Below are 23,869 nucleotides of genomic sequence, written 5' to 3'. Positions count from 1 at the left end.
AACCGTTGAAACACTTATTTACCAAATGTTGAAAATAATTTTTTTGCAAAGATGTCGTGATGGGAGGAAAAAATCAATATTTTTAAAACAGTGGTTTCGAAAATTTCACGCTGTTTTGGTTATCTAAGTGAGGGCATTCTTCTTTGATTCAAAATGTTAAACCCAGAAAGGCCATCCTTTGGTGTAGGGAAAAAAGTTTAAAAATATTTTCAATTTTTTTTTTTTTTTTATTTTGACGTCGTTTCTATACCTCAGTATCTTCAATATGTTGGACTATAAAAGCATGAAGCTTAAGTCGATATATCACAAAAAATTCTGAATTCTGACACAGTTTTTTATTGTCCCATTCCACGATACCTACTTGCCTACATTAAATTGTAATGAGTAATTGAAATTGAATGGCATATAAATGAAATAAGTGCAAAAAAGCCTAACTTTTGAATAAATACATGTTTTGTTAGAAAGCTATTTCCGTTGAAACTCGAAACAAAATGTAAACTCACCGAACCACGTGCTTGTGCCGTTCGACCCAATATTTGATGGCGCTGCGAACCATCATCTCCTGTTTGCGAGTCAGACCGTTGGGATTTCCGTTAATGCCATTTTCGCCGAATGTCTGCAACGTCGAAGGAGCTCTAAACTGGGCTCCCCAATCGGCTTTGGAACTGTAGATTCCACTGAGATCGAAATCCTTGGTATCCGGATCTTTCTCTGGGGATGAATGGAAACATTTGAGCGTTTTTATTTTAATGGAATAAAAATGAGCTATCTAGAAATCAAATTTAAAAATTGAATTTGAACAACATTTTTTTTGAAAGACCGCACATCATCAATAAACCCATTGATTTTCACAGCGAAAAAATTAGAAAAACTATACTTCAAACCATTTCGCTCACCTTCATTGATGATCAGTTCCGACTTGGAGCCGGCGGAAATGGCGCGGAAAAGTGCTGCCGAGTTTGGCCGGTAGGTGTCAAGCGAGGCGGAAAGTTCCATCAACGGCCGCATGATTCCCTAGAGAAAGTGAAGGATGTCCATGGACGGAAATGTGAAATGTACCGAAAAAGGAAGAGAGACGAGAAAAAAAAGCTTTATGGCCATTCAGAATGTCGCCCAGCCAGCCAGCCCCAGCAATGAAGAACGATGGAGATCAAAATTGGTTTCTGCCTTTTAGCGATTCGATCATCGTGGGTAGGAGTGTAGTCCTGATTCATAAAATATGTTTCGTCCATTCTTATTTTGTTCTGTAATTCTTAAATGTTGTTTTCAGTTTCCAAAGTAATTTTTAGAATATTTCTAAATGATTTTTAAATTGTTGTTAATTGCCATACTTTGCTTTAACCCAGAACATGAAATCGTATTAGGAATGATAATCTTAATCGAAAGTTGGTATTGAGTGATTTTCTCTCATTCATTTACAACAAGCTTTGCACAAAAAAGTTGAGTCAATTCGTAAATATGTCTCCAAAAAATTGAGAAAATGTTAGTTCGACATTTACGATTTGAATAAACTGATTTACTGCTTCAATTGACACTCTATCTGGTCTCTCCCTTTCTTCCTTTTATCGGTTCGTAAAAATAAAATCACTTATAGAGCTATAGCGTGGATTATATCAAATGATGAGTTGGCATCGTGGTAAGATATCGGACAGTAAACTCGGAGGACTGGAGTTCAAATCTCGCATAACAACATATCTATCTTTCTAAGGCACCGGCACCGATCTTCTAACGCATTTTCACTTCTTGTCAGCCAAGCAAGAAGAAAGTGAGGATAAATATCTCCGAAATAATACAGAAAAACGAGCTGTACGTCTCGGTAGTCGAGTGGTTAGCGTGGTAAGACGGTAATCGCTGGTCCACTGATGGCATGGGTTCGATTCCCATCTCGGTACTGGGTATTAAATGTTAATCTTAAGTTGTCCATGTCATTTATTCAGTCTGTAAGCCTAAATCGGCTAAGACGGTGTGTGTCTTTAAAAAAAAAAACTTCCACGTTTGAGATCCAGTTGCCAGAGCACAAAACGCGGATGACACTCCGCAGGCAGCGATTCACAAAAACTTGCAGCTCCGCATCGTTACCGCATATGTGCACCAAGTTTCACACCCTTACAACAATACGAATTTGACGTTTGAGTTGAAGATTCGTATTTTCGTTCGTAGAGATATCTGACGTGAGCGCAAAATGTTCCGGAGACTCACAATCGTCAATCAGATTTTGTCAGGTTTGCTGTTTGGGCGAGCAAAACAATATCGTCTGTCAGGTTTAAGTCGATCAGTTGCTTCATTGTTTAAGCAGTCCACGGCAATCCTCGGTTCGGTGTACAGTCGATGAGGAAAAGTAGCGGTGATAATATGAATCCTTGCCTCACTACAGCATTTTCCGGGATTGGATCAGACAAGACACCTTGAAGCGAGTACACTATTTACTAGTAAAACCAACAACAGAAATTCCTTTAAAACATTCAAAACAATTAAGGCCGAACAAATTTCCAATCCTTCTTTTGTCACTCGGAGTTAGAACATTGCGAGGGGGGGACAATAAAAAATAATGCGAAAAACAAATAAATTTTAATAAATTGCACGGAAGCTTGTATGCAACACAATTGCATACTATACCGTTGCACAAAACCTATAAATCAGGTAATTTTTATCGAATAACTCAATCAAATCAAGAAAACAAAAGGTGAAATAACTCCCATATTCTTAAATTTGTTTTTTGGTCTTGTAATCTTTCAGATATTGGAAGTTTTTATTGAAATTTACATGAATTACTTCAAATTTAATTTATTCCCCCCTTCGGGGTTTTGGAAATTTCGGAGGGGGGGTGACAAAAGATAAAATTGATATTTGTCCCAGCCTAAGGGAATGAAGGAAGAAAAGGGATCAGTTTTGAGTTAGCAGTTTGAACTCCGTTCTAAACATTCGCAAGGAGGAAAAAGGGAATTTAATTTCAAGCTCATAGAATCGAACCAAGTTTTGAACCTTGGTCAAACTTAATTTTGCGTTCGAAAAAAGGAGCGTTTATTGTGAACAAAATATCAAGCATCACCATCAGCACTAGCAGTTTAAAATCGAAACACACATGAAATTTAAGAAAAAAACACACGACAGTTGAGGCCGGAATGAAGTGCTTTTGTGCAGCACTTGGGCAGACGAATCGAAAGACTTTACTGCTGGCTGGTAGAACTTGGAATACTTTATTTTTAATAATTTGCTACCTGAAATACTAAACCATTTCCATGGTTACGATTACTAATTGTTTATTCATTATAAACGAACATAATGCGTGTGTTGCTATTCATCAGATCGATTGCTTCGATGAGACGAATTTCAACACTACTCCTCAACATCTGCATTTCGCTGCTTCTTAACTGCCTCCGACGACTCCTCATGAAGATGGGGCTACTCCTCTTCAACGCACACACCGGAACACACTCTCGCCCTGTTGGAAGTCGACAACCTCCACCGAGATCTGGAACGACGACCTTCCAGTGGCTTTCAGTCCGATGACCTTCCATGGCTCTGGTCTCGGCGATCTTCCTGCGGCTCGAAGCTTCTTTTCCGCCTTGACGACTTTCATTAGGTCTGACGCTTCTAGTTGTCCAGCTCGACGACTTTCACTTGGCTTTCCAGTCAGACGACCTTCCATGGCTTGACGACCTTCCGTGGTATCCCGCACGTAAGTATTCCAGTGGTTCCTGGTTCGACGACCACCACCTGGTTCCTGACTTGACGACATTCCATGATACCGGCCCGCCAACCTTCCATGGCTTTTGGTACGACGACCTACCAGTAGATCTGGCCTTGGCTCCCTTGCAGGCACCAGCTCGACAATCTTCCAGTGGATCAGGTTCGACGACCTTTTTGGTTCCAGCTCGACGCTCGTAATTTGGCCAACCGCCTCACCAATGGCACTACGACCTTCCAATGGCTCTCGACCACCTGTCCGACGATCTCCCGTGTTTCCTGGCTGGTCGACCTGCATCTGGCTTCCCGATTCGACAACTTTCCACGGTCTCCGGCTCGCTGATCTTCCAGTGGCCCCGGCTCAACGACCTTCCGTGACTTTGCAGGCTGCCCTCGTCTCGGGGCGTATTTGAATTCGAAGCCGAAATACGGATCCCTTTTCAGAGACCCTTCTGCTTCTTTCCCAAAACCAAAAAGGAACTCTCGTCCGAGACTCATTCAGCTGGGTAAACCAGGTCCAGGTGAGTGGTCTTCCGTAAGGAAGTGGCGCTTAAGCCATCCGTTAACGAAACGGCTCTCGTTATAACCGTAGTACAGGACCCTGCACAAAAATGCCTCGTAGTTTCTCTGGAACTCCTTTATGTCTACGTGCAGCCCAGATGTTTTCATGGATCAGTCGGTCGAATGCTTTTTTGAAATAAACCACGAACGAATAAGTCCAGGAATTCGGTTATAATTCATAGCTTTGTGACGTGGTCCACAAATGATCGCAAGAGTCGGAATCCAGCCTGTTGCCGACGGAGAGCAGTGTCGATCTTCTCCTGCATCCTGTTCATAATCGCATTGCAGAGAACTTTGAGAGGTGGTACAGCTGAACGTTATACCACGCCAGATACTGCACTCTTTCTGGTCTCCTTTCTTTGGGACAAGGATAACCAGCATCCAGTCGGCCAGGAATGTTGCAGTATCCCAGATATCAGCGAAAAGACGGTGCAACATTTGTGCTGACAGGGCAGGGTCGGTTTTTAGCATTTCAGCAGGGATGCAATCGATCCCAGGTGCTTTGTTGGATTTCATGTTTTTGATTGCCCCTTCTATTTCAGCCAGCGAGGGCGCTTCCGAGTTGACGCCATTTATGCGACTTACTGTTGGCGCTTCGAGCTGTGGGTTCTGTTGGCCATCGCTATTCGTGACTCGGAAGAGATGTTCGAAGTGCTCAATCCATCGTTTGAGCTGATCTGTTTGATCGGTCAACAACTGACCTGCTCGGTCTTTCAGCGGCATTCTTGCATTAGTCCAAAGGCGACGAGCAATGTCATAGAGTAATCGAATATCTGTTTAATGCCGGCGGAAGTTTCTCCCTCTTCGGCTAAGGAGTTTATCCAGGCTCTCTTGTCTCGTCTACAAGATCGTTCAACTGTCTTTACTAGAATAGCAAATCGTAATGCCTGCTAAATTTCGACTTTCACCTTTCTCCTATCATCGATCATCCTCCAAGTTTCATCCGACATCCATTCACTTCTTCTTCCACAAACTTTATCGAGAGTACCATCCCTCGTCGTGATAAATGCATTCTTGATTCCACACCACTGTTCTTCGACTGTTCCATCTATCGGCAGTTTCGAGGCTATTCGAAGTATGCCCTTTTCATCTCTGGACTCTCCAACCGGCGGAGGTCATATCAAAATCTGACTCTCTCTGCGCAACTCTCTGTCGTATCTCACCAACGACGAGGTGATGGTCAGATGCAATGTCAGCGCTTCGCTTGTTGCGGACATCAAGAAGGTTCCTTCTCCATTTTCGGCTGATGCAGATGTGGTCAATTTGATTTTCTGTTCGGTCATCTCGGGTGACCTTATATACTGATCGATGAGGGAAGAGCGATCCTCCGATCACCATGTTGTTGTTGCCACAAAATTCTACAAACAGCTCTCTGTTTTCGCTCATCTGTCCTAGACCAAATTGGCAACGTCAGTTGGCGCATAACACTGGACTGTAAGGTTTCTAACCCGTGTTCTAAATCTGGCTACGATTATTATTTCGTTTACCGGTCCCCATTTTATGAGGGCCGCATGGGCTTAACAAGAGATCAACTCCTTATTCCCGAGTAGCATGTTCTCCTCGTATGCCAGAGTAAAGCAGGACTTGCCCGGACTGTGTCTTGTGTTCTCCAGTGTTAGGCCAACGGACTTCGCTCAGTCCCAGAATTTCAAGCTTGAGGCGGCTAGCTTCTCTAGCAAGTTGAGCCAGCTTGAATTGTTGGGCAAGGGTTAAAACATTCCAAGTTCCAATTCGTGTCCGTGTTTTCATGCCTAAAGTCGTCGCCAAAGTTCCTTTTCGGTAATTTCTTTCGGATTCCGTAGCAATTTAATAAATCGGGAGCAGTAGTTTGTTAGCCTTAACCATCTTGAACTTAGTTGGCGCGAGCCACATTTCATAAAATCAGCCGCTCGCTGCGAGACAGACGCCGATTGAGTAGCCCCTGACCTGAAGAACAGACGCTTACTTTTTTTTCAATTTCAAATTTTTTATCTTGAAATTTCATGTTCGAAAAATATTCAATTTCAATAATTAAAATCTACAAAATAGAAACTCAAATAATTTCATATAATTCAAATTTTATACTTGCTTCTTGCTTTCATAAATGCTTTAACCCGTTCGAGACCGATTGCACACCGTGTGTGCAATGGAATTTTTTTGCCTTTGTCAGAACAATCTTTCATTGTGAGTTTACTATTGCTCGAAAAAATAATATTCTCATACCAATGGAATTCGCAAATGTTAGGAAAAATGTTTTGGGAAATGGTTTTGATGAAAATCAAACGACACAAAAGTTATCTAAGAGTAAAGTACTATGAGTATGAATGTTGTGAAAAGGCCTCTGTCTCGAATGGGTTAATATATTAGATATATAAAAAAGTATTATTTGTCACTTGAATTTTTGTCACATTTCAATCCGTTCTAAGCTAGCTTTTATTTCAATTGCTCTTGATATTTCATGTATATTATCTGATTTTCTGTATTTCTTCCGTGGTAGCCCACCATGATCTATTCCGTTTAGCGTGTCGTCCTCGAAAACGGACGACCGTTCTATCCACCAAACATACTAGGTCCTACATAGTAGGAAGCATACGTAAATACGTACCTTCAGATGCTGCAGCTGCTCGCAGGCAAAAAGCAACCAGGAGCAGAACAGGACATCGGCCAGGTTGGCCTGGCACATCGAGAATAGCAGGAAATAAACCTGTCCGAATGAAGAGAACGAAAACGAAGGAAGGAAACGGGTGAAGTGAATCTTCATTTTTATTTTGCTGAAATGTTGGAACTCTTTTGAACTGTGGCGTCTATGGCGTCTGCGAAATGGGTGCTGAAAAATGTTTAGGAAAAAAAAGTAGTTCCTATCTACGAGAAAAGGTGCAGCAAAAAGTATAATGAAATGTTCTGGTTGAAGGACGATACCTATTACATTCTTCATCGTTAGGTTGCGGAACAACCTTAACTTATGGTGATGAATGTTCTATTTATTATGCTTCAAGTGTACAAGGAAAAATTGACTATTGCTGTAACTTTAACTGATGATTCTCTGGAAAGTATAACATTTTGTTGGCATTTAAAAAAAATCGGTGAACGACGCTGATTGACAAAAATCGTTTGGTTAAGGTCGGTTAATAATTATAGCTGAATACTCACCTGATAGATGAATGAGAAAACATAGGCCGGACCGCTCATAGCATTCCAGGGATACCAGGCCTTGATCGGAAGCCGAGGAATTGGTTCCGTGAAGGTTTCATTGGTTTCCTTGTCCAGGACATTTTTAACACTCTCCCCGAAGAACGTTATGGTTACCCAAGCTAAACAGAGAGAAATATCGGAAAACAACACCTTGTCAATTTTATCAGTTTTGAAAATTTTCTGAAACGATCTGAAAATTGATATTGTAACCTTATTTTTCAACATTCAAAACACTCACCGACTACTGACAGTAGCGTGGTCACCATAACCATAACCAGTAGCTTTCTCATTTTGGCCAGAGCAATCGAATGGTACCGAGCATCGGACTCAGCAAACAGCGGATGGGCATTCGGTTGATTCCAGATTCCCAGCGTCCGGTAGAAGCTTTCGCTATTGATAGCAAAGTAGATGAACTTCGTCACCGAATGGGTAAAGAACAGGGTCGTGATCGTATTCGCCGTCAACTCATTCACATCGTCCGTATTGGCTGCCAGATTACCCATGATGGCGAAGAACTGCAGCAGGATCATCAGCAGATTCCACCAGGAGTACACCTTGCGGATGAAGATTGGCCCAGTGACATAGCGGAACAGGAAGTGACCGAATCCCTGCATCAACCGGATGTTGGGCAGCAGGTCGGCCACCAGGCCGGTGTATTTGGTCGGTTGAACATTCATCTGGAAAACAAAAGTATAGAAACGCCCTTTTTTAGATGGTTTATTTTAAGAACAATCCTGTTTTTACAACATTACAATATCTAAGTATAGGAGGTATTGCATTTTTAAGAGGATTTAGAATTTTTATTGCATGTATGTATGTATGTATGTATGTATGTATGTATCCACCTTGGGTTTGCGGCAGCGCCGCGGTCATGGCCAAAAAAATAACCCGTGCGACCATCTTGGTTACCACGCAAAACAATCATAGCCACTCAAAGAGACTTCCAAGGGAATAGAATCGTAAGCAGAGGCACTTACGGTATCCAGGAATAGAAGGGGAAAAAGTCTCAAGAAGCTATAACCGCATTGTTGACTAACCAAAATAGCATACAAATTATAATCCCGCCTCCAAGGCTTCCGAAAAAAGAGTGCGTCCTTATTTGACAAAAAGTAATCAAATACTTTCTTTTTCTCAACCATGCCAAATTTCCTTGGCATAAATTGAGAAACGTCCAGTATTCGAAACAGGTAACAAGCACATACTGCTACTCGCTCCTTTTGCAAAAGAAGGGTACCCTGATGCCCCCACCCATTCATTTGATGCAGATGAAATATAATATAAAAATGTAATATAATAATATAATATAATATGATAAAATGTACTATAATATAATAAAATATAATATAATATAATATAATATAATATAATATAATATAACATAAACATGTAATATAATATGATTAAGGTAATGTTAAAATATATATTAAAAAGAAATATTGTAAAATATATCATAGAATAATGTATGCTCATAAAATATAGTTCTTATAATAAAACAATGTAAAATACATAAAAATTATGTATTTACATCTGCGTATATTTCGATGAATGATTTTTTTTATTGACCTTAATAAAAAAAAGTGAATTAATTGCATTGGTGAACTCCAACCACCTGTGTTAAGTACAAATCAATAATTTAACAAATATAACGAAAAAAGATAGTTCAAAATGTAAGCAATACACACTATGATGACTGGAAACTGAAAATATCTTATTTTAAAAGCTGTATTATATGTTCAGAAAGCAATAACTTTTCTTCCGCTTGAAATTTTTGTACATTTAAACATAATTGTTTTTTGAAAAAATGATAAAATGGTGAAAATAGAGCAGGTACAGTGTAGAATAAAACTTGCTAGCAACTAATGTTCAGGCACTTCTATGCAATTTTTGTTGAAAACTGGAATAGTTAATAATGTTATCATATTGCTGACGGGTATGAAACTGGCATATAGCTTGATTTAGAATTTTTATTGCATGTGTTGCTAAAAACTATTCATTAGTATTTTTGTGATATGAATCTGTTGGAACCATGAAAAACATGCACATTCACATACACAAAAATGATATAGACAAAAGCATTATAAATAGGTATCACAAACAAAATCTGTCACAAAACACCTATTATGATGGGTTTCTATCTACGAGCCCTGTCATATTGAAACATTGCAAAGTGGGGAATTTCGAGCCAAAAAAGGGAACCCAATTCAGGCAAGAACGTTTCGCTTGAAAAAACAACCAATATTTATGTAAAAAAAAGACGAGGATTCGAATGCTAAACACCGCTTTCTGATAAAATGTCTTATATCGTCCCATTTTGCCCGATTTTCCTTATTTTTTTTTTGGTATAAATTTATATTTCTGGTTGTGGCTATCTTTATTGCAACAAAACGGTCAAATAAACCATACTTATTTATGTAAAAATGTCAGCTGAATTGATTGGTGTACTCCAATTTTATTTTTTCTACGGCAAGTGTCTCATTTAGCCTCTTTTCCCCAAAACTTGCGAAATTTTTCAAAGAAATGCAGTAAAACAAAGTGTGATCCAACCATTTTCCATCATGAATGATCATTTTTGGTAGATTTATTCATCCTCTAGCTAAGCGTGTCGCTTTTTTGCACTTAAATGAATAGAAACGGCTAAATATCCTCAACTTCCCCTAGTTTTTTTTTAATTTGTGCAAAATTTTCTCTTTAACAATCGAGCAATTCACAAACCAAAGGCAAAAATCAAGTTATTTAGTGTAAAATTTGTCACTGAATAGACTGGTACGCACCGTTTAGTGCTCAGCTTACAAGAATAGCCGCAATAACCCCGAACTCCCCTAAAATCGAGCGATATGTTGAATAAAAACATTATAACAAATGACAATTCAACATAAACTGCACAAAAATGGTTGGAACAGGTGTAAAATCCATTGCTAATTCGAATGATGTACACCGCTGAACGTTAAGTTGACGAGAATGCAGGGACGTCCTGTTTTCCCCTAAATACCTTCAATGTCTTTGAAAAATACGTTGTTACAAATGAGGATTTAATTTTACACATGCAAAAAATATTGAATCGAGTGTAAAACTTATTGCTGAATCAAATTATGCACACCGCTAAGCGGGATATTGACAAGAAAAAACATTGTAAAAAACGAAAATGCAATTGAACTGATAAAAAAAAAAACATTGAATCAGATGGAAAATTCTTTGCTGAATCGAATGAAGAATACCGCTTAGCACTGAGTTGACGAAGAAAGTCTCATTTTCCCCAATTTTTCCTAAATTCATTCATAAACTCATACAATATGAACCAAAAAATCGTAGTAACAAATGAGAGAGCATCAGAAAAGGAACAAAAACATTAAAACATGTGTAAAATAAACTATTGAGTAAAATAATGGACATCGCTTAAATTCAGTTGAAGAATGAAATTCTTGCAATATATTAAAAAAAAACTTGTAGCATTCGAGAATGCATCAAAAAGTGCACCGAAACACTTGAAACATGTGAAAAACTAATTGTTGAACAGAATTATGTACACAGTAAAACGTTTAGTTGACGAAAACAGCCTGAATTGCCCCCTTTCCCCAAAATTTCAACGATATTTAGTTGAATTGATAATTGATATTGGTTAAAACATGATGAGACTCTTCACGCTCTTCTCGTCGATTCAACAAGAACATTCAAACCAATCTTGTTTATCACAAGAACTTTTTTTTTATACTTCACAAATTAAGGGGAAATGGGGTCGATTGAGGCTCTACTCATCAACTGAGCGATACCAAAAAGCATTTAGAAGCAAACGGGTTGTTGAATGTGGAAGAACAATTTTTTTTCTTTGTACATGTATAGTTAGAGTGCTATTTTTATAGCCATTGAATCATATTTTTTTATATTTAAAAAATAAGGACATGTTCTAAAAGTAAGCCTGTATTTGACAAATGAATAGGAACAATATCAAATGATTTATTTTGATGAAAAAATGATAATAGAAATAATGGGAGGACCTAGGGGTATTTGTATTTTCATTTGTATTTTGAAGCTAAAACTTTTTACCAATTGTTATTATTTTTGTCCCTAAATGTATGCAGCATCAATGTTCTTTTTTCGATTAGAAATGTTTTCAAAAGAAAACGTTGAAAAGCAATGTAACTAGCATTTGTGAATATTATGAAGGTGTTTTGTATGCTTTGTGATCAAGAAAACTCGATAAAATCGTCCAAATAGAGACTGATCAATGTTACCCCAAATCATTAAATTCTGAACAGAGACGGAATCGATTTTAAATCAAATTTAAAATAATCCAATAAATTTCTGCAACCATGTTTTACGTTCATAGAAGTTCAGTACTGGTTTTAAAAATATGAAACATGCCACATTCCACAAAACATAAAAAATAATCGAAAAATATTGAAAAAAGTGATCAATCTTACCCCGGATTACGGTACTAGTTTTTTTTACGGTCATCCATAATATGAATATTTGATGTGAAAGATTTGAAACGGAATTTTTAATTTAATAATGTAATTCACTTTTCAAGTTTCATAAATAATTCCTTATTGATGGTAAATAAAGGGCTAGAACAAAAATTCGTGCAAGAGAATCATAACTTCGATTGAGAACCTCAATTCTGGATTTGCAATCTAGTTATGAATTCAAAAATTGAGCTCTGATACTAGATTTGAAATTAAAGTTTTTAATGCTTGTTTCAATAAAAAAAAACATTTTTGTTAAAACAAGGTACATATTTATATGATTTTTAAATTTTGATTGAAAATTTTTCATTTAAACTTTAAATCATTGCCAAAAAATTGTTTCATTGTGATAATAGCTCAATATATAAGTATAGGGGAGAATGAGGATACTTGATCCCTGGGGATACTTGATTCCTTAGCTATATCTCGAAACTGGAATGTCTTACAAAGATCAAATGTTCAAGAAAAATGTGCCAAAATGAGCAAAATAGCAATGCTTGTAGTTTAAAAATTTTTACCAAAATAATTGTTTGAGTAATTGAACTTTGTTTGAAAAATTTCACAAAATGTAACTTGAAGATCTTTTTCCATCATTTTAAAATGTTCCTTACATGGGAAAATTATAAAAATAATATTTATTCCAATGTATCAATCGTTCGAGCGTAAAATGAACTTCAAAATGCCATATTTTCAAAGCACTGGAAAACTCTCAACTTCTTTTCAGAAAAAGTTTTCTAAAATGTTGATTATGGGTACAATTGATCCCCTAGAGTTGGGTACAATTGATCCCCCTTCCAAACGGCATATTCTTCTTCTGAATTGATCGTTATGATTGCTGATTACGAAATTACTAATATTTATCCAAAAACAAATATTTATCAAACAATTGTCTGACGAAAAGAGCAAAAATAATTAATTTTCTTTTAATTATAAAAAATAGCGCCTTTAAGTAAGCAATGTTATTAGCGTTGAGACAAAGTTATAGAATTTTCTTCTTATGTCTGCTATAAAGTGTGAAATGAGAACAAACACGACCAAAATAGTCAATTAACATTCTATGTTGGGGTTTTGTTTGATTTTTATACAAGGATTAGGGCCTCCTGAATAAAAAATCAAGTCTCCTTCAATAGGGGATCAAGTCTCCCCTAACTTCAGAAAAATCGCAATTTTTTTACTCCCACGAAAATGCTTCTAGTTCATCAACGGGTTCAAGTATCGTTCTAATTTTTGGAGCATAGAAACTTGAAGTTACAAGCTGTCAGAAAATGGCAAAGACGGCGAGTTGCTAAATTTTTCCAAAAAGATATGGTGAAAATAAGAAAAGGGGATCAAGTATCCCCACTCTCCCCTACCGAAACAAACACAAACGGAGCTTTTTTTGCCTGAAAACGGTCCTCAATAAACATTTTTACAAGATAGGTTGTTATTTGTATGCTGGAGGGAATTGAAACTTTAGTTAATTGAAGCAGTACTCGTTTGATCTGAGCTGATTTTTTTCTATTTCTTCTAGTCGATTTGTTTGTATTTTGTAATATTCTAAAATTTAAATGTTGTATTTAAAAATCTCCTGAGTTGGAACCGTCTAATCAGTTTGACTATCTTAGTCAAGAAAATGAATGAAGTTTTGCTTTGCATTCTGTATAAATTAGAACTTGCAACAAAATTATATGCCAAAAAATTTAAAAACTAAGATTTTTTTAAACAAATTTTTAAAGTTGTCACAAGAAAAAAAACAAATTCAGAAATTTAAACTGCCAATGAAAGTTATACACTTCGAAAGTGCCTACTACAAAACTGGCAACTCCAATGGAAAAATGTATTGCATTTCCCATTGTATTACCATTAAGGCAATGTAACACCTAAAGGTCCAACGCCTTTTTTCACTTTTTGGAAGGCCCAAGCTCTGTTGATTCGCTTAACAAGGTAGAAATTTCTAATAAGTTAAAAAAAACTGCAAATTACAGGATTCTGAACTCATTAAATTTTCGCCGTTATAGGGTAACCGACTTATTTTGGACCAGAGTATCAATTTTGGACCACCTTGTCTAGCTCTCTCATGAAACAAATAATCATGAAATTTATTAGCAAATATTGTCGAAGCCCGAGTACTTAATGAAATGTACTAATTTTGTTTGATTATTAGATGCTTTATAAGAGAGCTCTACAAGGTGGTCCAAAATTGGTCCTCTAATCAAAAATAAGTCCGATACCCTAATCTAAGCAAATGAAAAAAAAACTGTAATATTGATGATACTGAGACTATCTGCGAAAAAAAAATCAAACACATCCAGTTTCTAGCCTTATTCACTTATTTGATTTTTTAATCCACTTTTGATTTAACTTCAATGTTATCATTCCATAAAAAAAATCAGAAGAGAGTTTTCAAACTCAAAACCATATGCTCATGTTGGCTTAGGCAGGAGGGATAACTAGTGACAATTTTTCCAAAATAAAAGTTGCCTTTTTATTCCATTACGTGGCTCAAATGTCTGAAATGTATAGTAGATGGCTAACAAATTCAAACTTAACACTGAAATAACAAAATTTATTTGGTTTAATCCGGCCAAAGAAATTGAAAGCTAAATATTTTCAACCTCGGGAATTCAAGTGATAAATAACCTTTTTGATTAGAAAAACACTCCTGGAATATTTTTGAAAATTATAATGTTCATCTAACAAAAAAATGTTCGAAGTATTTACACGATTTTTTTTTCGTGTATTTTGAAACGATTTTTTGCCGCTTGGAGGGAAGGAACGTATATGAGCTTCACCTGAAATTAATTGGTTTTGAAAGTTCACGCGTATGATTCTGTTTTTTTATGGTAATAACTTTAAAATATAATTTTTGAAATAATTTATGAAAAAACAACAAATCCTACTGAATCAAAGCAATCTGAATATTCCTTTTAATTCAACCACCGTGGTTGAATTAAAAGAAGTCTTTCGATTGCTTTGATTCAGTTGAATCATTCAACCAAGTAGACTCACAACACAACATAACAATTCCTAAGCTTCCAAATGAACCCTTCATATCTGCAATACGATGTTAGATGAGATAGATATGAATGAGATAAATTTGCATGTTTTTAAAAGAATGATCCCAAACTTTTGGACGATAACTTAAGTACCGTCAAACGGGGCAAAAGCAGGGTTAGATGCAACATTTGTATACCACAACACTCATTCAATTGTTATTTCAATATACTGTAATAAAGTTATCATTGAATGATAACAAATTGATGATTACATAGTTTTCAACATCGTGAGAGAGTTTTTCAAAGTTTTTGATTCTCATAAAAATTTAAAAAAAAATCGAGCAACAGATGTACAAATTTTTACATTTTTCGATGCCGTAAAAAACTTTACCTAGTATGACGGATTGGCTTAATGATATTACCTACAAACTGTATATTGCTTTCATTATCCTATACCAACACTGTTTGTGTATAAATATTTTTCGGACAATCATCGTATTTTTTAAATAAATATTTTTATAATTTAGTTAGCTGACTGGGGCAAAATGCTACAAAATGCAAATTAGAACTAAATCCCATAAATCGTGTTTCCATATGCCGGGATATGATTGTTTTGCATTATACGTTTGTTAACATTAAAATTTCATCCATCCTATGATTTATTTACATGATATAGGATAATAGAATATTTTATAGTATTTTTTACCCCTAAATGTATGCACACTCATTTCATAAAAACATTTTTGACAGAAAAAATGATAGATTTGATTCGAACAAAACCAAAAATTACTGCAATTTGTGCTTTATACGTCATGACATCACAAATGAGCTTAGATAGCTTGAGCTTGAGCTTAGATAAACCGTACATTTCAGTAGTTGCTACTCCGTGATTGACAAGAACCATCAAAATTGTACATAGATCCAAATAAATGGGGCTTGGGATTAGCTTACCATTCTCTGTGTACACGTTTCGAAGGTTCCTATTCTTATATGGTCAATAACGGCGCCGGCCACGTCCGTACGGTTCATCGGGGAAAGGGAAGGATTGTTAGTTCGACTTCCGTTGCTACTAGAGACCGAATACACCTCTAAATCTCCACGGTCGTCACAGGAAGGGTGGTTTGTTAGTGGGGAAGGTAAATAAGATCTGGATTCCCTTTGGGAAGGGATGTGATCAAAGCAAAGTGAAATATTTAGTGATCGTCGCGTCGCACGCTATCGAGTACATCGCGTTTTTATTTAGAGCAAATACGTCCTAACGTGGTATTTTAATACGCGTACAATGCCACCGATGCAACTCACCGAATATTACCGCGCACTCAAAACGAGAAAAGCAAAGCGTCCTAACGTGGCACTGTCATACACGTTCAACGCACTTGGAACATGTTCAACTCACGGAATTTTACCGCGCGTTTATAACGAGAAGAGCAAGACGTCCTAACTGGGCATTGTCGTACACGTATAATGCACCTTGCACCGTTGCAATTCACCGAATTTAACCGCGCGGTTATAACGAGAAGAACAAAACATCCTAACATGGCATACATGTACAATGTACTTAGCACCGGTGCAACTCACCGAAGATTATCGCGCGCTAAAACTAGAAGAGCAACAAACGTCGCAACGTGGCATTGTCATATGTACAATGCACTTCTATACGTCATGACATCACAAATGTATCAAAAACTATAAATTTTCAAACGTTTTCATTTGATTTTTTCATTAATTACAGAGTTTGAGTAAATTTAAAAATAATTTGTTCGACTACGTCAATTTGGTGTCCCATCAACCTTAAAACTTTTGATGTACAAGAGGTATGATTATCTTAAAGCATTAAGATTTTAAAAGCCATTGAAGTTGAAAATTGTTGCATGTTGCCCCAGTTGACGGTATCTATTTTAATAATTAAAAGTACATTCTTAAATTTTTGCACAAATTTTTTAATTTTGATTTGAGAAGTTAAGAATAAGGATCCTAATGCAACTCAAATTTTGAAATTTGGTCCACCCTATCCCGAGATGATCGGCTTTGAATATTGAATTCGAGTTTTTGATAATGTTCTAACTTCAAGTTAAGTTTATGGTACAAAACTAAAACATTATTTCTGGGTAAAATACCTCCGAAATAGCTATTGCTCATTATCTTTCATATGAGATCAAAAGATTTGCAATATGTCCTAAGAAGGCTGAGATATGAACGATCAAAATTTGCATGTTTTTTGTGGGTGATCCCAAACTTTTGGCCGGCAGTGTACATAAAACGTGTTTATCTTTGAAATTTCTGCCAATTGCCAGCACCTTAATTCGTGCTTCTTTTTATTACATTTTATCATTTTCTTCTTATAGACGCGAATGCCTCAAGGTGGTAAAGTGTCATGAATAAAACAAAACAAAATGTTCCTATTTTATTGATAGGAGATTCTTGATTAGACGTCTACTAGACTAAGTCAACCAATTTGAAAGAAAAAATTACGTTTAAACCTTCAATAGTGCAATACTTATTGTCTAAAATTTCTGCTAATTTTGTCATAATTGTTTTATTCGAAATCCTGATCCTGTTAAAGAAAAAAATTTAAAATGAGGAATGATTATTGATGTTTTTTAAACATGCGTACAAAAAGCAGGGCGGTGGGACATTTTCGGAAAAAATAGCAGGGCATGTCCTTAGCGCTAACTAAAGGGCTAGTTGCATTTTTTTTAATCGAGAAGAAAGGTTTATCGATTTCTTTTCAAAATACAAAAACGTCACTCTTAGTAAAAATTTAAATTTGGGATTAAATAACATCACTGGTGGTTTTAATTTCTTTCCGAATGAATTTCAGGAATGAATATAAAAATATACGGTTTATTATATTTAAACATTCTAAGGAACTGAACTAACTGCTTCGTTAGTATTGCACAATCCACTATATTGACGATTGCATCCGGTTCGGCATTGGGAACAAGCATTTCCTACGACATATACCGGCTGATCGATGATATTGGTGAGTCCATAGTTGCACACAATGTAAACATTGTTCCAAGGATTTTTGACGTATCGAACAACAGCACACCCAACACGGTCAGTTCGATCTGAGGCAATCTGGGTGAAGTGTCCGATTTGAGGTCTTTTTAAGAAAAAGTTTAGTTAGTTTTTATCAACATTTTGAAACTTAAAACGCTTACCCCTTGTAGTTTTCAGGATAGGAACCAATGATGGATGGATTCGCGTCAGAATATTCCGAATACCAGTCATTGATAAATCTGGTTATCAACTCGTTGTCCGAATACGTCTTCCCATAGTAGTTAATGATTGCGATGTTTTGACCTGCCGCTGGGTACTTTGGAGTGTTGCGGCATTCATCATGTCCATATTCACATCCTCGGGCATTTGCCGCCGCAACTTCTGCCAACTGCGGATCCCATTGCTGAAAATTTTCAAAAACTTGGCTTTAACTTCACTTATTTTTAGTTAAAAACTGAGATTAACCTACTAGAGTGGCCATTCGAGCTGCTTGCGGATAGAACTTGGATCTGGTGTAATTCTGCTTTCCGCTAGCAATCTTACTTCTCAGCTTGTTATGCAAATCGAGGATCAGTGATTTTTTCCCATCATCCATCAAGATTTCCTTGGCATTGCTTCCACATGCTGGCGCCATCTTAGTAGGTCCATTGCAAGCCACATGTCGCTCATTTTCGGAACACAGGCTTTTTTGACAGTAATCACTCAGTTTTGGTTCCGAAACTTGCCATAGCGTTGTCCCGAAAATCACTGAACGTAAAGGATTTTTTTAAATGCTCGAAACAGACAAATCCAACTCACCGAAAATAAAATGCCTCATTCCAACTTTCACTTTCCGGGGAATGTGCTGACCTTATCAACAAACTTGATCCAAATAATTGTGCTGCTGAATGGGAGCACAATTCAATTTATAAAAGCAACCTAATACCTAATTAGCAGTCACACGACCAGCTGAGCCAACAATCATCTAAAACCCTTTCTGTTAGTGAAAATTGACCTGTTTTTAAGTTTAACCATATGCCGACAAGCTTTTGCGTGTGGGTTGGCAAACATTCATTCAGTTCGCCGACGTCCAGTTTTATTAAATTGCGATCGCAAAAAAAAGAAAGAAAAAACAATGCCCCTCTGGAGACAGTTCGTGTAGTTGCGATTGGAATGGAATTGTTCTATATTGTTATTATTTTTATTATTGCTCCATTTATCAGCTATTAAATAAACATTAGCATGTGCTTATGCGACCAACGCAATGCGATGATTGTTTATACGCGATCACAAATGTTTTTTTGCGGTAAGTGATTTAAAATCAACTATCAACGATATGATATATTCACATATGTTATGAACTTGAAAAAAAATTTGTAAAGCCGAAATCGGCTAAATCGACTAAGACGGTCTGTGTCTTTTTTTTTAACACACAGCAACATTCCAGCATTAGAGAATTCTTGAGATAATTGATGTTGATAAAAGAACGTCGGAGTTCAAATTGTATGAAAAGTTTAACTCAATCCTCCTTATCATAATTTCAAGCATTTAAGTCCAAATTTTGATAATAATGCCTTTTTTCACTCAAGTAGTTCAACAGATCGGTAAGAGTTTAATCATCTCATAATAGTATACTAAGTTCAAAAATCAAACTTAATGGCACGCTATTCAGCTCTCAAGAAGCTACTCAAAACATTTCTGAAACCTAGAGCCCAGTCCCCAATCTTAATCCAAGCAAAAATTTAATCCTACTGGCTAAGATTCAGCTTATTCGGATAACTCTAAGGCGACCTTCAAAGACTTTCAAATTTGTATGTAACTTTGAATGGGAAAAGTGTAAATTTTCACAAATAAAAATCGTTATGTATCTTGGCAACACTCAAAACCACGCAAACTCAAGTGCGTCAAGGCGCAGACACCAGTTACCCAGACTGACCACTTAAGGCTAATTTTGGCGCTTGTTCCGCAGCGCTATCTACGGATTATCGAGAAACTAACGGCCACATACACAAAAGGAAAAATCTCGATATATCACACACACATTTGCACCGTGCTATTCTTTTTTTACATCTAGCGATGAACATGGTCGTTTTGGATTACCTACTTTTGATAGAAAAAAAATAACACGATATATTTCGAAAACCACTAAAGAACCGTTTTTGAATTGGAGCGCATTAACCAAATGTGGTTAGAATTCAACCATAAAGCTTATAAAAAATATATCGACTTCGACAGAAATGAAAATTGAATGAAAACTTGAGATTTTCTGTTCCACTTCCTTATTGCGTTGTGGTTGAAAAATAACCATTTTATGACATCTTTGGCTTCATTTGTGAAGATCACCTTCAACTGCAAGATTTCGTTAACCCCGAAACCTCCATCAAGGGTAATCAAAATCAAAATCAAATTCAAAACATTAAATGAATTCACTCACACATACATATATTATACATAGATATTTGACATTCCGTAAAACGACAAGGAAATAAAAATGGCTTTCGTTTGCATCAAGATAGTACTGTTCTTTTACCATTCAAAATTCGTTTTGGTGGTGTGGAAAAGCATTGAAATCGATATATAAGTTTAGTTACAGCGAAATTATTTCTTATTTACTGGGCAGCGGTTAGGGAACATTAAAATGACCCGTATCGAAATTATAGTTTTTTGAAGAATAGATTCGGTTAGTAAACTAATTACTTTCGCAATGAGGTTTTAACAAAACTTTGATCAAAGAATTTGGTTGAATGTCAAAGGTGAAAAAATTTCGGAAGCATTGAGAAATAGATTTGAAACATACATTTTGAAATATTCCAAATTCAGTGCAGTTTTTCAACATTCTCTTGCTCTCGTGTACGGATTGAGATGGGGAAAAAAGTCTAAAAACATGGTCGCTTTTAAGGTTAATTATGCCCAATATCTGAATGAAAGCTCACGTTTCATTACGTCGTATGAAACAAAATGTAAACAAACAGTTTTATTACGAAAAAAAAACAACAAAAACTGACATAAACTAGTCGCAACTTCTTTCCATTTAGAATATTTGTAGCCTGGACCACATATTCTTTATGTGAAATACAAATTTTAAAGTTGTTTTGATAACTGAAGCAATTTTCTGTGAATTTTCAAAATGTTTCATACGACGTTATGAAAGCTTACGCGAGATGGTTATTACAGTTGTTTTTTGACATTTCTCACGCACATTTGAGCAGGGAAAAATACCCGGTCGACAAGCACTGTCGTTTCTGAGGTTATTTTTCCAAAAAAAAAAAGTTTTAGTGAAACTTCCAGCATTATACCATGAACACTTCCAGCGGCAAATAGGATTAAAAATCATATCGATACATTAATCACATTTAAATATTATTCAGCTTTTTTTTTACATCGTCTAAACACGTTCCAATCAACCCAACGAGAATGTCAATAACTTATTTCACTCCTCAAACCTTTCTAGGTACAAGCCAAGATACAGTTAAGATAAATTTGAATTCAAGTTTTTCAAGGAGTTATATGTAGTTTGTCTTTTTGGTCGCAGTCAACCTTTCAGATTAAGACGAACAATTCCGAACTCAATGAATTATTTATAACAGACATTATAATTTTCATACTGGATAAATTAATTTTGAAATCAAAACTGATCTTAAAATTAATTGGCTCTGAACTAAGGACCGCTATAATGTAGCATTTGTATATTTTTTCATCTCAATCGATCAACAGTCATTGTATGCAGGCCCGTGCGAAGGATCCGTCCATGGGGGGGGGGGGAGGGGGGTGTTTCGAAATTCTAATTTAGCCGAAAATAATATCAATGCCAAAAATACACAAGAAATAAGTTGTTTGATTTCTTAACCATTTTCTTACTTATAAGTATCACACAAACTCAAAAAATAATAAACTATACTAATAAAATTAATCATAATTTTAAAAATGAATGTTCCAAACCAATGCTATTTCCGGTAAATTATAGATGAACCATTCAAAATGATGATCCTTATTCTGATCTAGAAATTTGCTTGAAAATAAATTCTTAGCAGTCTAGATATCAAATTTGAATACAATATTTCTGAAACACCAAAAAGGAATGCAAATCAAAATTTTGAATAAACCTAAGAAACTAAGAACTAGTGCATAGATAAAGAATGCATAAAATATAACCCCAGATTTTTTAAAAAAACATGAATTTGTAAATAAATGTCAGATCACGTAAAAAATAAACCATGATAGAAAATTGTTGGAAAAATTATAATGAGTGTTATTTATTATTCATCTTATTTTACATTTCTTTTCTTCATTTTCAATGGAAGGTCTGATTAAAAAATCTCTTGAATCTTGAATTTTGCAAAAAAAATTATCGCGATTAGAAATGTGAATTCTTGATTAGGAAAAAAAATCATTTCAAGACTGCCAGTTGTGGCCAGCACTGTATCGATCCCTTGCAAGTATGCAACTTATGCGCCACTTCGTTACCGAAGATTGCACACCACGTCTAAATTGCCCGGCTGGGACTCTCTTCAGGGCGAGTCAAGAAGATAGTCCGGAAAGATTATGAGGATCGATTCAGGCAGGCTTTCAAAGAAGAACGAAAAACTCGAGTGAAACTCGGACTCACTCAAAATGAATTTCAAAAACCCTAGAACTCCCTAAAAACATCCGGTAAGAGATCACCCATACCTAAAGTTAATATCATAGGACCAAAGAAAACATCGCACTAGAAAGCGAACGGTAGTGGAAGAGCAAATTCAAAATCAGAGCACATGGCTCGGAACACATGGACGACGTTACGCGTAGTGATGTGATATCAGTGTTTCATCCACTAAAAACTTTCGGGTAGGAGAATTAAGCCCATAATATATTCAGAATAGAAATACAATCATTAAGTGTTTAAACAAAAGTGTGCTTCAGGATTGTATTTAGGTAAGTAAAATCATAATTAGTTTCTAATTAGGTAATTCATTTTCATTCCATGGATTTTAGTGGGTGAAGGAAGACTTATCTATCTATTTACATTGGTGTGTGATTATAATTTTTCTCGTTTCCTATCTATTTCATTCTCCTACCAGTGCGTGCAACTAATTCTCTCTCACCCTAACTCTCTTTCAGGATTCAGTAGCTGGAACCGTGCTGTGCTAAGGAAGGGGCCAGAAGATTCATTTGGCAAGCGTAACGCTTACCACACTCGAGTGTTATGCTTTTAGATTTTATGTGGGGCGTTCATAAATAAGGTTCAAAATTAGTATGCATACTTTTTATGCCATCCACTTTATAAAAATCTTGGACGCGTCCAACGGATAAGCGGTCCGTGAAAAATATGTCGGACATACAATGTGGTTCGTCTTTCGTGGACGAACATAAATGCTGCTGATGGGACAAAAGGAGATCAATAGATTGACTCACCGGAGTTGTATTCTTTTTGCTTGTAGCTTACTTACGGCAGAGGCCGCGTGTGCTGCTTGTTTGGCTGCTACGGCTACCGCTGCTCCAATAGTTAGTTTCTACCCAAGCGCTGTTAGGTCGTTGACCGTCTCGGGGCTTAGTGTGATCAGATCGCTGATCGCAATCGGTTGATGCTCGGGAGGCTGTTGGTTATCCCGAGGATGAATGATGTTGGGGTGTTATGCTTCAGCATAAAAGTGGTCGATTTGGGCTGGGCTCGGATTGACTTCGGGGGAAGATGTCCCTTTTAATCAACCGGAGATTCAATTCCGGATCGCGGGTCGTCTTAACGATGATTGCTGGGCGGTGGATTCTCGTGCAGGCTGCTGCTGTTGGCGAAAAGGGTGTGCCTAATCAGGCAAGAAAAGTTAGCACAGCACGAGCACGGTTTGGTCCCTAAGCACGACTTTACCTGCTATGTAGTTTTAAATACACGCACTCACGCACTTTAGCCCTATCGTAGCAGTTTCTTTACTTGCTGCTGAACGAAAAGAAAGATTTTTAGCCTCAGAACTATTGATTTCACATCACTTATACCTCTACTGAAATTCAAATAAGAAAAACGGCGCGAACAAAACTACTTCCACACGCGATCACGATCCA

The 23,869-nt window shown here is 36.5% G+C and overlaps 2 protein-coding genes across 3 annotated transcripts in view; both read right to left on the bottom strand.

Moving 5' to 3' along the window:
* The window catches only part of LOC129751139 (odorant receptor coreceptor), a 74,971-nt gene that overhangs the window by 25,591 nt on the left and 25,511 nt on the right, over positions 1 to 23,869 (bottom strand). For both annotated transcript variants that reach the window (XM_055746457.1, XM_055746458.1), the window contains exons 3-7: positions 7,658 to 8,096; positions 7,378 to 7,538; positions 6,833 to 6,931; positions 897 to 1,014; positions 504 to 711 (exon numbers count right to left, since the gene is read on the bottom strand). In XM_055746457.1, coding sequence (XP_055602432.1) covers positions 504 to 711; positions 897 to 1,014; positions 6,833 to 6,931; positions 7,378 to 7,538; positions 7,658 to 8,096 — 1,025 coding nt within the window. The remainder of the gene's footprint in view (positions 1 to 503; positions 712 to 896; positions 1,015 to 6,832; positions 6,932 to 7,377; positions 7,539 to 7,657; positions 8,097 to 23,869) is intronic.
* Positions 17,677 to 18,812, bottom strand: LOC129751140 (antigen 5 like allergen Cul n 1-like). The gene is made up of 4 exons (XM_055746459.1): positions 18,656 to 18,812; positions 18,327 to 18,604; positions 18,019 to 18,260; positions 17,677 to 17,960 (listed from the first exon to the last, which is right to left on the bottom strand). The coding sequence occupies exons 1-4, from the start codon at positions 18,672 to 18,674 to the stop codon at positions 17,717 to 17,719; spliced, it is 783 nt and encodes a 260-aa protein (XP_055602434.1). The 5' UTR covers positions 18,675 to 18,812; the 3' UTR covers positions 17,677 to 17,716.

Source organism: Uranotaenia lowii, chromosome 3 (assembly GCF_029784155.1).
Source record: "Uranotaenia lowii strain MFRU-FL chromosome 3, ASM2978415v1, whole genome shotgun sequence".
Lineage (NCBI taxonomy): Eukaryota > Metazoa > Arthropoda > Insecta > Diptera > Culicidae > Uranotaenia > Uranotaenia lowii.
Note: the sequence above shows the minus strand (reverse complement) of the source record. Positions and strands in the feature narration are given on the sequence as shown.